Consider the following 15,098-nt stretch of genomic DNA (forward strand, 5'->3'; position numbering starts at 1 on the left):
AGAGATTTGCCAAACTCCATTTGTTTCTTTGAAAGCAGAAAAAGTGAGTAAAACAAGGGTGGTGTGATATTGATAAAAAAAAACAATCATTACTATGCTAGTTCCTGCAGTGACAGTTTAAGATAAAAGTAAGTGATAATTTAGAACTTGTTTCGTCCCCACACAGGTCTATGCAGAATTTACTACTCTACAGTATTTATCTTTTGTATTTATTTATTTATTGTATGTGAATGAAAGGAAATAGTCCTTAAGGGAATCCACCTCCAGATTGGACCTTTTTCACAATATGTATTACACATGAAGTCATGCAATGCTTTTGAGTTATTTTGCATTTGTGTTTCCTCTTCTAAATATCCTGTATCATAATTACCAGCATAATTACAGCATACTTTAAATGAATGAGACCCTGAGATACACATGGAATCAAAAAGGGCATAATATACTCAGTCTGGTAGTGAATGAGTTGTAAGTGATGGTGGTTTAGTATTTCAATTATTAACGTGTGAAAACAGTACCACTCTTCATGTGCGGAAGGAAACTGCTATGATGCACATGCTCTACAAATTTCGTATTTTCTGTGAATTTACTGATGCATTGTAGACTTAGCTGAAGTCAGCAGCTCAGTAGAGGAACTGAAATATGTGTCGTTTGTGTTTAACTATCCAACGATATGGTCATTAGTCAATGTTTTGCACTCAATGTCAATGACACATTGTTCTTGTTCTGCTAAGCATGCTGCCACAAGTCTAAAGTCCAACCGTGCTGTGTACCGGGCATCACAACGTCAATACAATCACCAGAAAACTGTATACAATAGGTGGAGTCGAATCATGTCTCAAAGTAATCCCCACCAAGACACTCTAGTAGCACTTAGCATTAAAGAATTACAGCAACATAAAATAAACTGGATTTAAAGGCCTGGTGACTCAACTAAACAGAGGTATGTTATTCTTAAGTATCAATAATTCCTCTGACTCATATACTCGGATGCACTCAAATCGCCACAGAACAAGCGTTGTCTCTCAAAGATACCAGGGAATGAGTCACATTCATATTCTCCGCCCTATCCCAGGCTCTGTTTAACCAAGAAATCAGCTTGTCATTACACCTCCCACACCCTCACATCACTCTCTGTATTTGGTTTCTGCTCCCTGTGCAAATACACTTCCCGCCTTGGGTCAGTTTCAGGTGGAACGTCTCTCTGACAACAGGAAGGATTTTAGCTCAAACGTTCTCAGCAAGTGGTTTTAGAGCAGGAAGTTAGTTTTTACTCAGACAACATGTGTACTGGAAAATGCTCCCGCTGCATTGCAGTGACTCTGTATCCATTAGCACTCATTTCCATCATCTGTAATATTGTGCTGTTCTTTCCTGGCGGAGACATCAAGTATGCCAAAGACGGGCACATTACCGAGGAAGTGAAGTACATGGGGGGACTCGTTGGAGGCGGTTTAATGGTGAGTTTCCTTTTACTGAAGGGTGAGACTCTCGACAACGTGCTGCCTGAGATTCCTTTCTGAAAAATAAATCAGATACGTGAAACTAAAACTAAAAAGTAGTCGATTTGAACTGGTGTGCAGTAATAATCTAATGATTTTAATGCTGTTTGAAGAGCTAGACTGACTTCCTGTCTTTTAATGTATTCTACAAGCTTTGAGTTATCAAGATTAAGTGAAAATGCTGAACGGTTTTGACTGAATGTAACTTAATATTAGCTAGTTTAATCGTGTTTCCTGTCACAGGTGTTGCTCCCAGCATTTTACATCCACTTCACTGGAAAAGAGGGGTGCTGTGGGAATCGCTGTGGGGTGAGTCCGTCCAAACTACACATTAGATACTCAGTGAAAGTTGAGGGCTGGCTTAAATGTAAATAATTAACAATAAAGCTATATACTATATTATCTAAATATACATTTCTCCAGGTAAAGAGAATTCGAACATTGTAAATGGTCAGGAAAGAGTTAAAAATATAAATCAGTGGGAGTAGAAAAAAAACGATGGGAAAGACTTGTTTGTACACACGTGTCTCCCTGAAACATGATACCAATTAATAAACACATTTACAGGAAGACTTCCGAAATGCATTTTAGTTACATTTTAGCTAAAGTCAAGTGTTTAATGTAGGCCAGTTGCACTTAAATTTAATAACTAAATTAAAAAATGCAGCATGTTGCTGCATCTCAGAACCATTGCACAACACCATGGTCCTCTTTAAAGAGAGAGTATGCTCTGTCATGAATTCTGAAACAATCAGGTATTCTCTCTGTCTTGATCCTTAAATAATATTTTTAAGTTCAAAATGTATGCAGAGGGATTATTGAAATGTGTTTTAAGATGTGAATCCTACTGTTATACGTCCCCATGACATTTTTGAATAACATCAAGATTAGATATGGAGTCCTGTTTATGAGTTTTATCTTCAGGTTGTCAAAACATTCTGATAATGTTGTCTGATGTCACGTGTAGGTGCAGCATGATAATCCCAGCACAGTAAATAAAGAGCGACCCTGCTTTAGAAATAGGAAATGTCACCGAACTTACTTCGACCGGACTGATGAGAAAAATGTTGCAGCTGGTTTTGTTTAGACTAAAGGGAAAAACAGATCAACATAAAATGTGAGGAATGTGGCTTGAAACAAATGTTAAACTGTTACTCCTTAAACTCATAAATAACCAATTACCAATAGTACGACAAAAATGTGGGGAGGAGGAGGAGGAGGAGGAGGAGGGCGAGAGTGGGAAAGTATTCAGTATGACCTTTTCTTATCATTTGCACTCCTGCAGATGTTCTTATCCATTGCATTCGCAGCAGTGGGTGTGGCCGGGGCGCTGTACAGTTTCATTGTGGCAGTGCTCGGTTTGCAAAATGGACCCCTCTGCAAAGTTGTTCTGATTTGGATGACACCATTTAAAGACAGGTGACACGCCGGAGTAACTTCCCCAATGACATTTGGTCAATTTCTAAAGTCCTGTTCACTCACACACTCCTCCTTTGCACAGTGATCACAGTTACCTGACCGACAACACGTGGTGGGGAACGTGCACAGAGCCTAAGGACATTGTGCAGTTCAACATCGGACTGTTTGCAACTCTGCTGGCCACAAGCGGTCTGCAGCTGGTTCTATGTGCCATTCAGATGATCAACGGGCTCTTTGGCTGCCTGTGTGGAACCTGCAACAACAAAGGGGTAAGAAGACTGTTAAACTGAATAGGTAGAAGTGAAAACACAGTCAGTTTCTGGTGTTGTTAGGATATCTAAATTCAGAAACTTAAGTAGAATCTTTCCTCACATTTTTGGGTGTTTCCTACTTACAGCCACTGTGAGTTCCTGACAGTTGACCGGCGCTCCCTGCTGGAAGAATCAGAGAAGTGTTCCTGCTGCATTTGCATAAAATACTGTACTTTGAAACTGTAGATTTTTATACCTTATGTTTGTATTTCATCACGCTTAATGCTGAATTCTAATAAAACTAGCATATCTGAAATTCTTGCAATGTATTAAGGTATGTTGTGAAAATGGCATTAGAAAAAAATAATTCATGCCAATTATAATGGTTTATTGGAAATAAAATTGATTTTAAATATAAGCTGCTCATCCAATTCTGTGTCGTGGTACATTATATTTTTGCGTTACACATGAATTTAACGCTTCTGCTTGACTTCAGTTAAAGTAATTGACTCCAATAAATACCTAGTAAAATAAAATGCAGAAAAAAGTTTTTCCTTCAATAAGAACCTTTAATGTAGGTTGTATTACTGCAATGCATATAAGGATAGATATCTATACAAACATTTCAGTGTCGTCTCAAATTGTTAGCGTTTTAAAATACCTACATTTCTCATTTAACATTAAAGGATTTATATGACTGAGATTTCTGAATAGCCAACCACTTGGTACTGGGAAAAACCCTGCACGAGAAATGCAGTGTGCAAAGGGCACAGATGATGAGGCAGTTGATATTTTCTCATTGACTTGAACAGAACAATCCAGGTCACACAACAAAAAAAGGCAAAGTTTAGTCATTTAAAAGGCAAACACTGGGTTCCAAAAGAGTGAATACAGAAATAGTCAGTTTTTGTTTGTTTCTATTGAAGCTGATGAAACCTGTAAGTCTTCAGTCCAGGCTGTTTAAAACGTAGAGGTGCTCATTGTTAAAAGAAAGCAAATGATTCACTTTTTTTGTCACTTTACTGAAACAAACTAAGTCGCATACTTAGCTGTGAATGATTCCATGATTGCAAACACAAGTCATCACAACACATTTAGGCAACTTAAATTAATCAGTATATGCCACTAACATTTTAAAATAAAACCTTAATGCAAAGAGCTGAAGTAAGGATTCAAAAGGGACAGTGTGTAGGATTTGGTGGCATCTAGCGGTGTGGCTGCAGATTATAATACCTCTCTGCTCCGTGTAGGTATGAAGGGCTCATTCTGAGATAACTGAAACACAACAAATCTCAGTTTCAGGTGAATATACACTTAACATAACATGGTTAAGAATATTAAAATCCATTTCTGCTGATTGATCCCACTAAATGCTGCACACTGGCCCTTTATCCATTGTGCGTGTTAAAGACAAACTCACAGCATAATGGAGTGATTTTCTTACCCATGTACCAGCTCACACAAAAAGTTAAGAATTATTTGAAATGACTGGCAGAGAGAGATGGTTCTGTGCGGATCCACCTTTGTTGAGGTAGACATCAAATAATAAACTGGAGTGTTAACGATTCTTCACAACATTTTTCACATATATATGTGTTAGCATAGCATTTTTGAGGAGTTAAAAACAAACTATATATATAAAACCCCCAAAGATGTATAAAAGGACTTAAAATATTTAAACATTAGAGTGGTAGGTTGAAAAGAAATGGAGTGTGGCACTTTTTAGTCATGTTAAACAAAAGCAGGAAATGGTAAAAACCAGGTCCAACACATAATGAGCTTCAACTGGAGTTTTGATGAGGTCATATGGCTACAATACTTCATTTCCAGTTCAGTACTCCTCCATTTGTGTTGTGCAAATTCTAGCTGTCAAACTTCTCCATCATGAACTTGCGGCTGACCTCATAACCCAGGAACAGCGCTCCGTTAGCAGGGAAGGTGCGGACCATGGTGGGGGTTAGACCGGAGTAGAGTGCTCTCACGCCTGAACAAAAGAAACAGCAAAGATGATATTCTGATCGACAACACCAAAACATATCTGGTAAAATAATAACATTAATCTCCACTTCTACCCACCTTCATTGCGAGCAATGGTCATGAAGGTTTTGAAAAAGCCTGCCTGTTTGCCCGTCATAGACATGACCTGGATACGAGACTTGACGCAGTCAAAGGGATAGACTATCAGCCACAGGCACGCCCCCCCGAAACCACCGCTGAACATGATTGGAGCCACACCTTCAACGAAAGAGATACTCAATGATACTGTACAGTAGATGTGCAAGAGGTGAAAGCAAATATATTTGAATGAAGAGGACATTTTTATATGGTTAATATATCCTAATTTGTAATTGCTTTGATAAATTTCAAAGCTAAAGTCCAGCAACTGTAACATTAGTAACTAAATAAAGAATATACACATTATATCATGAGGTAAAATTACACTCAGATTCATGGACAATTTTTGTTCTTACCAACGTGTGTATGTTAGTAAATTAAAATCATACAAGGAAAGAAAGCTGTGAAGTTGTTGTAAAAGAGAGAAGCATAGCCCCTAGATTAAAAAAAACAAAAAACTAATGAGGGAAATTAAACATTATTCCTAGAAGGAAGGCAGAAAAGGCACACAAGTGGACAAACATCCATAAGTGGGATTAATTAGGGTGATAATGATGAGATCCACCAAGGACTTTCACCATGAGGTCATTTATTTCATGGCTGTTTTAGGTCTGTACTGAATAGTTCAAAGCTTCTTTCATAACTTTGACATTCAAATTCTTAATCAACATTTGAATGCTGCGCAGCTTCTTATTTTGCATGTCTATAAATTCTGTTTATTCTGTATTAATGCACAGGTGCAGACCAAGATCTGGCTGCACTAATAGTATTAGTAGTATACTATTTGTAGAATTATATTTCAGTGGTAGCGGCGTTGTTTCCTACCTGAGTGATCCAAACATTTCTGATAAATACAGAGCGTTGTAAAGTCCAAAAGTCAACATTTGTTAAAAAAAGATGTTATTATTTCTAAAATTCAACCAAATATTCTACTTAAAACCCATATCTGTTAACATGTAGTTTCATTACAGTCAAAAAACTGTTTGCTTTCCCGCTTGCCGGCACGCTCCTGTATTAACTGGATGGTCTAGCAGAAATCTAACAGCACCATAAATTACATTTATATAACCATAATAACATTCAATCTTTTTTTTGTGTGTGATGGCGTCATAAAATAGGTTGACAGACATTCTAAGCCTCATTCAAAACCTCAATAGAAGTTTCGTCATATATAATATGTTCTAATTATAGTTTTAAATATTGTTGTCTTTTAAAGCCTTTTTTAATAAATGTGGTTTAAATATGAGATGCATTCAGTTAAAAGGTTTGTGTTTACATTAAGACAGCAAGCCAGACTTCATAATTTGTGTGTTCTCATTGTCGGTAGCAGATATGATCGGAAATATTCTCACGCACGATTTAAGCACAGATTTTTTTGCGTACACACTGTGTATGACTAAGGCCCATTGTGATAAAATGTTCTGAATTACTTTTTAAGCACAGTTTTTTTTTATCTCAGGCCACCTCATTCCAGATCTATTAGATAGTAACTTTTCCCAGAATGCCTTTCAACAACACCCAGAAAACATGCACCAGCTCAAATGGTCAAATTTTTTCTTGCATGAATGTTGAATATTGGTGAAGCATTTGTTTGAGTTGAAAGGGGAAAGGTGAAATATTGTGTGCTGTGTAATGACGCAGTTAGAACATTATCGCAGTACCTATGTTGTCTTTGTCACATTTCATGTAGTCTGCAAAGGTGGTGCGGCAGAGCTCATAGGCACCAAAGAAGCAGAAGTAACCGGGGACCTCTCTGGCGATGGTGGTTGTCAGACCCTGGAAGAAGCCCTGAGACCCCTCGTTCCTCATGATGGATTTCACTACCGACCACACTGTACTTCAGACAAGAGAATAGGGATGTATGGCTCAGTCAATGCACACAATACAATAGTACTATTAAAAAAACAATATGTCAGGGGATCTTCAGGAGGAGATAGCAGGTCAACAGTATAAGCCACACAGAAGTGCGATACATCATCTTGATTAAGAGATGCAGCTCAAATAATACCATTTAAAGTAAATTGTCAAAGTGTGTCAAAGGGCGACTGTGGCTCAGTGGAGAGCAGGGTCGTCCCTCCAATCAGAGGATCGGCGGTTCAATCCCTGGCTCCGGCAGTCTGGGGTGAATGGGTGAATGATTAGTAATGTAAAAGCACTTTGAGTGGTCGGAAGACTAGAAAAGCGCTATACAAGTACAGTCCATTTACCATTTACCATTAAAGAGTTCAGAACATTATGATGCTAGGCTATGATGGCCATCCCCACACTGTATTTTGTCTCATAAGTTGTTGCAGCAATTTTTGGATTTAATGCTAAATTTAACAATATTTTAACACTTGAGAATTAATAAAATAATCAAGAAAACCCTCAAAATACCTCATTAAAGACACAAAAACCTTGAGGAACACCATATAAATGATAATGCAAGCAAAAAACTATATGGTTTGTGTGCCAAAAACTGCAAGTGATTATCATGTAGAAGGCATGTCTGTAAAGGAGAGACTTATGGGTACCCATAGAAACCATTTTCATATATGGTAATGGAACACCTTTGTAAATCACCATGCCAGTTTCGCCTCGCCAAAATGTAAACTAACTTTAGAGCATAATTCATCCCCCTTCCCGACAAGCTGACGTTGAATGGTACGAATGGATTGACTTTCATATGATACCACTAGCTTCACTCTAGCTTTAAGATTGAGCCCCTTAGAGCCTCTTAAAGACAGTAATGTCAGCCAGGATTGCTGGCGATCCCGCAGGTCTGAGAAGGTTGAAGGAATACATCTCCCACAAAATGACCATTTGTAGATCAGTTACTTAACCAGTGTTTCCTCACTATTTAAAACACTTAGTACTCACACAGACTAGTGGTGCACACATGCAAGCGTTTTAAATGGGAAGATTTAAGTGAAGAAGCATGTGTTTGGTAAGTAGTGACTTGGAATATATTGCCCGCATTGTGAGAAAGTTTGTAAACAGATGTTTTTGACATAGTATTGCTTTGGTTTAACACGGCCCACATTTATCTTCATTCATAAAGATTTTTCTCCATTCGCCCTGGAGACATGCAAGAATAACGCTTTCTTTAAGAATTCAAGGATACACTAGATGACTGGATTTTTAGGGTGAAGTATCCCTTAAATCTTTCCATACAACTTAAAAAAAAAACCTAGCAGACATTGTAAGTAATTACTATGGCAATGTTGCAGTGGAAATACAAATCCCCTTAAAAATGGGCACTAAATTAATATAATATTATTATAATGTATTTTGGGGCATCGCCTAACGTTGCTAACAGCATGAACAGTGCAAACAACAGTGACTAAGTGACAAAAAAACAAGACTTTTAGTTCTTTGAATGTAATGTTAGAGTAAATGACCCATGCAAAATTATCCAAAATGTGAGACTATTTAAAAAATAAACACTTACTTCTGGCTCTTAGCAATCTTGCCTGATGCCTCCATTTCGTACATGGCTTGCAGGCGGCACTTGACGAGCTCAGTGGGACAAAGTACCAGCGAGGAGAATATGGATGCTACTGAGCCAGCACAGGCTTTCTGCACGTCACTGACACAAAGGGAAGGATAAACAGAAGACATTTAGAGACCTTAAATGTGTTCCTACAGTAATAGGAAGGCCAGCCTGGTTTACTACCCCCCTACCTCAGCACAGCATCATTGTGCAGTCCCGCCGTGAAGCGGATGACCTGCTGGCAGAAGCCGTAGCTCATAAAGAGCACCGAGTTCTCGGCGATGTTGGCCATCAGTGCCGGTGTGGTGCCCTGGTAGAGGCCACGCAGACCCACTTGTTTGTAGGTGGATGTGACGCAGTGGATGAAACCCCGGTACAGCGTAGGAAAGGTCTGCATCTTGACCTTTGCTGTGTCCAGAGGCTGCCCACTAAAGACACATGCAGCTCCCCCTTGGAGAAAGACAGTGAGATAACCGTCAACAACAGAAAATGGAGTATGGCTGTTACACAAACTACAGAAATATACTTTTAAAAGTATTTCAACTTTATAATAGTCATATACATACATACATAAAGGTACACAAATGAAATTTGACCTCTGCATTTTAAGCAGTGGAGCATCGCTTTTTCTTTTTCATAAGTCAGTGCACAACATATGCGCTGTTAAGAGAGATAAGGCTTGACAGCTGGTTTGCACTCCACTGAGCATTATAAAAGAGTCAATGGGAACACAGAGAGAAACGAGCCGGAAAAAAACAGGAGTCATCAAAATCCTTTGCGACGTCAGAAATGGCTAGTGGGTCGTGTGTTAATTCAAGTAAAAAGCAGGGGGTGGGGGTGGGGGGGGGGGTGTAACTTCATTGAGAGACTAAATGTTGTTTGTTTGCTAAGTTATGGGAGACAAAACACTGTAGTTACCTATGGCTCCTGCAGAGAGGTCAATGACGGCCTGGACCGCCGGGTGTGGGGCCATGGTGTGTCAGAAGAGGTTTTTGTTCCTCTCAGCTACCTGGTAAAAAGTAAAGAATGAGACTTCACCTCCTAACTCCACTCACAATATATTGCTACATCTTATCAGAGCACTTTTAATTACGATAAACCCAGAACATTATCAGTCACTTGTTTCTTTACACACTCCACTGATACAGAGGGCCTACAGGCAGCAACAGCAGCTGAGTTATAAAGTTCACTGCAATAAAACCTGCACTCATTTATGGCTAAAGTAATTATTGACAGTAAGAATGGGTCTGTGTGTATAGGAACAGAAGAACAACTGTCATGATTTCACCACAACTGCATTATCAGAAACAACTGCATTCTTTCTGGATTAAGAAGAAAAGCATACCTTTCTTGCAATATATTTGGTAATTTCCAATATTTTTGACCTACAACAACAACCTGTGTTCTCTCAAATGACAAATGACAATGCTCTCCAGTGTTGAAACTATTTTCTTTGTTGGCAACGTGGTTGTATTTATGTACATTTTGCAGTGCTTCTTCAACTAAACTAAAATATAAGACCTTGCATTTCTAACCTGCTGAGGTCACATAATGTAGAAACTCAATGGGATTTATAACACAAGGTGACCACCAGTGGGGGACAAACTACCATTCTTTGTACAGAAATTAAACATCTTTTTAAAAAAAACTTTTTCAGTGCAAAAGCAAAGAGCTAAAAGAGTGTTAATAATTTCAAATGAATACAAACCTTACAGGATATCGACGAGTTCAGATGAGGACAACGTTAGAGTCTGTATGTAACGTTAACCCAGTGAGCTGCTGACAGAAGATAACATCGTCCGCGGGTGACTGCATGCTAGTGCCCGCTACCACAGCAAACAACCACAGTTTAACTTGTTTTTATCTTATTTGCAACATGAACACTAATGTGGTATTTCCAAGGCCATCAGTGATAAAAGTGATGAGGAGAGAGAGGTTGTCTCATGTGTGCCGAGATGAGGACGTCCCACTCCGCTAGAAATTCACTGCACCAAAACCACCTTCGCTTTACTCTCCAGTCACTCGTTCTGTTCTGTATGTTGTGAAATAAATATCACTAATAATAATGCTGAAGACTCTTGAAGTGGAAATAGTGCACGAAACACAACACATTTAATAACATCTGTATATTGTGAGGAATAATTCGGAAACAGCTGCAGTTCATTTATTTCCCCTCACAGCTGCTGAGTGATGATCTCACATTAGGATCTATGATATGGACCGTGAACGTTAAAGCTTCCGGTTCACCTTCTCTATTGTTTTCCATAGTAAACTCTCCTCAGAAGATGATACAGGACCCCCTGCTGGTTGATTTTAAAAATGTAAAAAATCCAATCTTTCCAGAGATTTTTGTTTTACCTCCCAACCAAGGACATTATGTTGCATCCACCTGATTCCAAATATATACACAGCATCGATATAGGCTTGTTTTAAAGGATTGATGTGTACTAACATTATCCTAGCTCAGGGGAAACTACAGGGGAGAAAATTGCCTGATAAAAGCATCTTTACTACCTGATTTGGAACCAAGCCCTAGTCATCCACTCATAAGCACTGACTAAGGGTTACTGTGCAATTAAATTATGTAGTTTTCTTTTTGCTGAAAGGTCACACCAAGGCCAGCTTAATACTTAAAAAAAAGAAGTTTCACACATGGTTTGTACTTTTGTATTTCTCTTGTAAAGCTGTAATCATTCTCAATTTTTTTTAACAAATAAGCAATGACTGATTCTTCTCAAATTGTTAAATAGTTAAGCTTGTAAATATACTTATTTAAATTATAACTGCCAAGTGTAATGTTACTATTGTACTCATGGTAAACATGTATTAAAAGTTCAGTGAGCTACAGTTGGACACAATATCACCTTCAAGTTTTGTTGTGTTACATTGACAGTACAGACTTTCTGTGGGTTATATGTTTTCCAAGCCAATAGGTTATTAAACATCTATACATTTGGTTTGACCTTTTTTGTTCGGTGTTATTACAATAGGGACGCTATCGTGCTACTATCAGGAATCATCTTTTGGGAATAATAGGCCTTCCTCCCTGCATTGACATTTTGACTAATCATAGCAGGAAAAGCACAGGTGTTGCTAATAACACTAACAATGGCTCTGTTGTATTTGTGGTGTGACAGTGGGCCAGCGTACAGAGGACCCTGATACTGAATTAGCTAAATGGAATTCAGCCATCATTAATGTTATTATTTACACCTTTGTTTTTCCTTCAGTGTCATGTTAAAAACAAGACTATTTAAGGAGTAGCCCCATCAGCATTGGAAACATCTTTTGAAAACGATGTATATAAATTAAATAAATGTTAGATAATATATAGATCAATAAAAGCAGAAAATGGCTCAAAGGCTGCAACATAAGACCTGTTGGGTTAAAAGTAATAAATAAACACATTTATTGAAATAATACATAAACTAAACACACATGAAGAGTCAGTAATCAGTAATGTCAACATGTGTGGAAACTAAACTAAACAGCAGCCGCGTCAGCAAAGGAAGAGACCGTCAATGTTCAGGTGGTGAGTCTTTAAAGCTGAAACTCACATCAGGTTCATGTGTGGCTCATCAGCTGACGATCAATATCCTAAAAGATAGAAAAGAGACAGCAAACAGGACACAGCCCCTAGTGGAAGAGAGAGGTCGCCACAAACGTTACAAGGGCTTTTTGTCTGCGGTTGTAGCCTTTTCACACTTTGTTTTGTGCACTCTATTAGTTCAGACAAGATTGTTTTAATGTTATTTCCGTTATCTGACTCATTTTTAGCCTAAGGATGGAAAAAATAAAATGCCATTTTATTTAATTTGTGTTGTGTGTGGAAAATCAAAGGCACTAGGAGGTAGCGTTGAGCTGTTGGAAAAACAGTATTCATTCCCTTACATTTTGATGCATTATATATACACATTGCTTTGCTCATAGGTCATTTCAATGATCTCATGGGAAAAAGCAATTTTCCCTCCTCGTGTATTAATCTCTTCACCCGTAGATTGGCGATTTGATGAAAAAAAATACTCGTCAAACAACAAAGATATTACAAAACCACAAAGTCACATTGTTGTTAATCCCCTCCGAACTTAAATTCTGCCACAAAACCATCTGTTTTAACGGAGTATCCTGGGATTAAATACATGTGCCCTCTGTCCACAGGCTTATCCTTAAAAACTCAGACCAGCGATGGCTTACAACAGTCTAGACTCACTTGAATAAATGTTGAAACACCTGATTAATGTGGACTTTATAGATCAACAGGCATGCAGTCAATAAAAGAGACACATTTTTCAATTTTCATATCACTTTGCCTTTTTATCAAAAAAAAAACATTGACGCTGTCTACATCACAGACAAGAATCATCAATATTCTGTTTAAAACAATTTTTGCCGTGAACAGAATGATCCCCATGCCCAACCCTCCCCTGGAGCAAACTCCTCTATACACAGTATACTTTACATACCTATAGTTCCTGTTCTGTTGGTTTGCATTTTATCAAAGTAGTATCAATAGCTTTAAAATACATACAATGCTCTTTCCATTGTAATTATAATTCGCTATCCTGATTGTACATACAGTATCATTTCCCACAGTTAGAGTCTGATGAGCAATTTATGTGCCTCGTTTTCAACAAGCTGTCAAAAATTATTCTGAAGAGACAACACAAGTCACTGCATTTCATTAAACACTTGGCAGAATTCTGTTGATTTGTACATGAGAAGCGTTTCCATACGACCGCCGTGTGTCATGAGAAGTGGAAACACTGCAGAGAACCTCACGCTGTAAAAGTAGTTTTCGAATACACAATACATGAAATTATATTTACCCAAATCCACAGCTTTAATTCATGCATTCCTCCCGTTTGACGTCACTAATATCCTGAACCCTTCTCAGACTCCCCAACGGGCTCTACTGCCAACTGTTACGTCTGCCCGAAATTGAGATTATGAAGTACAGTCAGAGAATCTCAGTAATCCCCAATTAGAAGAGTTACACTGAAGGGAATAACAAAGAGATTATAAAAGGTCACTTCAACCGAAGAGTAACACAAGTTATAAAACTGGAACTAGTCCATGTAGTCGTATGGATTTGTTATACAAGAGTTTGGCAATAAAGTTCTCAGTGTTGAGCACAAACTGTTGGCAGTAGTGGGCTGCGCTCAATCAACATACAGTTTTTACGTCATAGGATTAAAAACATTGACTGATAAGTGCCTGACGAATTTGTAAAAAAACAAATTAAACTTTGTATTAGCATCACAGTCCTCAGAGATCACCATTCACATACAACTTTGGCACCAGACACACGTCCTTTGCAAACGAAATGCTGCCCAGGTGCTGAATTGAATTCTAAAGAAATTTGTGGAAGACTTGTTTTTCCAGGAGCTGGTTTGAAAGGTCTAACTACGCATTAAGAGAACTCAAACATAACTGATTAATGATCAGAAACCAGTAGTCACAGCCAGGCACTTGAGTGTCCTCTCAGATGTGAGTTGAGGTCTGAGTAAATATCTCAACCTTTTTACCTCCAGGATTAAAACACTCAAATTTGATTTTATGTGTATCAGCGTGCAAGTGCAGTGAAACTTTTAATATCTGCCAAAGGGTCAACATTATTTGGTTAGCCAAATAAAAAACTCAATCTAAATGTGGGAAAAGCTACCAGTGTTGAAAAATACATCAAGAAAGCCTTCTTCGTTTGTACCCTGTATACACACAGCCAGAGCGCTGCGTTGAAAGAGTTGGTCAACGCAATGTGTTTAGCACTGCAACACCATGTCCAGTGGACAATTTAGTTGCATACCAACACGTCCTGATTCAATATACAGTATCACTTATGACGCAACAATGGCCAAACTCTCCACCAGCGGCTCTGGATACAGTAACCAGACATAAACCATAAGTCACACTACCTTAACAAAAACACTTCTTTTGGCCCAGTGGCTGTCCAGATGAAAACTTTTTTTTTAAATCAGCTCTATGGCTGATCTGTGTACTTACTCTTTGAAAATGATCTTTATAGTTGACTTTTGAATTGTTGTCAGACGGTTTTTTTTGGCATTTAGTTGACAGCAGCAGACTGTTATCAATGGAATAAATGAGAAAGTAGTGAGTTAGAGAAGAAATGGCACTGTCTCATAGAGTCCAGTGTTTGAGTGGTAAAGGAAAGGAAAGAGAAGTAGCAAGATTCACACCTTCTGGGAACTGAATCCACGTCCAGATAATCCACATCCTAGTAATAATAGCAATACACAAGCGTGTTAATTCCGTTTTTAGCCCCGCTCAGCAGTCAGACAGCAGTACAGGCGGTTTTAATCGCCTTCTTTCATGATTGTTTTGGGG

The 15,098-nt window shown here is 38.3% G+C and overlaps 2 protein-coding genes across 4 annotated transcripts; one reads left to right on the top strand and one right to left on the bottom strand.

Annotated features, from left to right (window-relative positions):
- The first annotated feature begins 1,099 nt into the window (after window positions 1-1,099).
- tm4sf21a (transmembrane 4 L six family member 21a) lies at window positions 1,100-3,587 on the top strand. Its single transcript, XM_054625953.1, has 5 exons — window positions 1,100-1,457; window positions 1,743-1,808; window positions 2,785-2,918; window positions 3,001-3,187; window positions 3,316-3,587. The coding sequence occupies exons 1-5, from the start codon at window positions 1,281-1,283 to the stop codon at window positions 3,322-3,324; spliced, it is 573 nt and encodes a 190-aa protein (XP_054481928.1). The 5' UTR covers window positions 1,100-1,280; the 3' UTR covers window positions 3,325-3,587.
- A 122-nt stretch (window positions 3,588-3,709) lies between these two features.
- On the bottom strand, window positions 3,710-10,965 carry slc25a15b (solute carrier family 25 member 15b). Of its 3 annotated transcripts, none has more exons than XM_054625951.1 (8): window positions 10,470-10,965; window positions 9,675-9,765; window positions 8,948-9,206; window positions 8,715-8,852; window positions 6,946-7,121; window positions 5,246-5,404; window positions 5,071-5,153; window positions 3,710-4,444 (listed from the first exon to the last, which is right to left on the bottom strand). In XM_054625951.1, exons 2-8 carry the CDS (start codon window positions 9,727-9,729, stop codon window positions 4,394-4,396), a joined length of 921 nt encoding a protein of 306 aa, XP_054481926.1. In that variant the 5' UTR covers window positions 9,730-9,765; window positions 10,470-10,965; the 3' UTR covers window positions 3,710-4,393. The 3 variants fall into 3 exon arrangements, with proteins under 3 accessions (XP_054481926.1, XP_054481925.1, XP_054481927.1); XM_054625950.1 differs by having other exon boundaries at window positions 10,465-10,965; XM_054625952.1 differs by having other exon boundaries at window positions 3,712-5,153; window positions 10,465-10,965.
- Between the last annotated feature and the right edge of the window lie 4,133 nt (window positions 10,966-15,098).

This window comes from Anoplopoma fimbria, chromosome 24 (assembly GCF_027596085.1).
Source record: "Anoplopoma fimbria isolate UVic2021 breed Golden Eagle Sablefish chromosome 24, Afim_UVic_2022, whole genome shotgun sequence".
In the NCBI taxonomy this organism is placed as follows: domain Eukaryota; kingdom Metazoa; phylum Chordata; class Actinopteri; order Perciformes; family Anoplopomatidae; genus Anoplopoma; species Anoplopoma fimbria.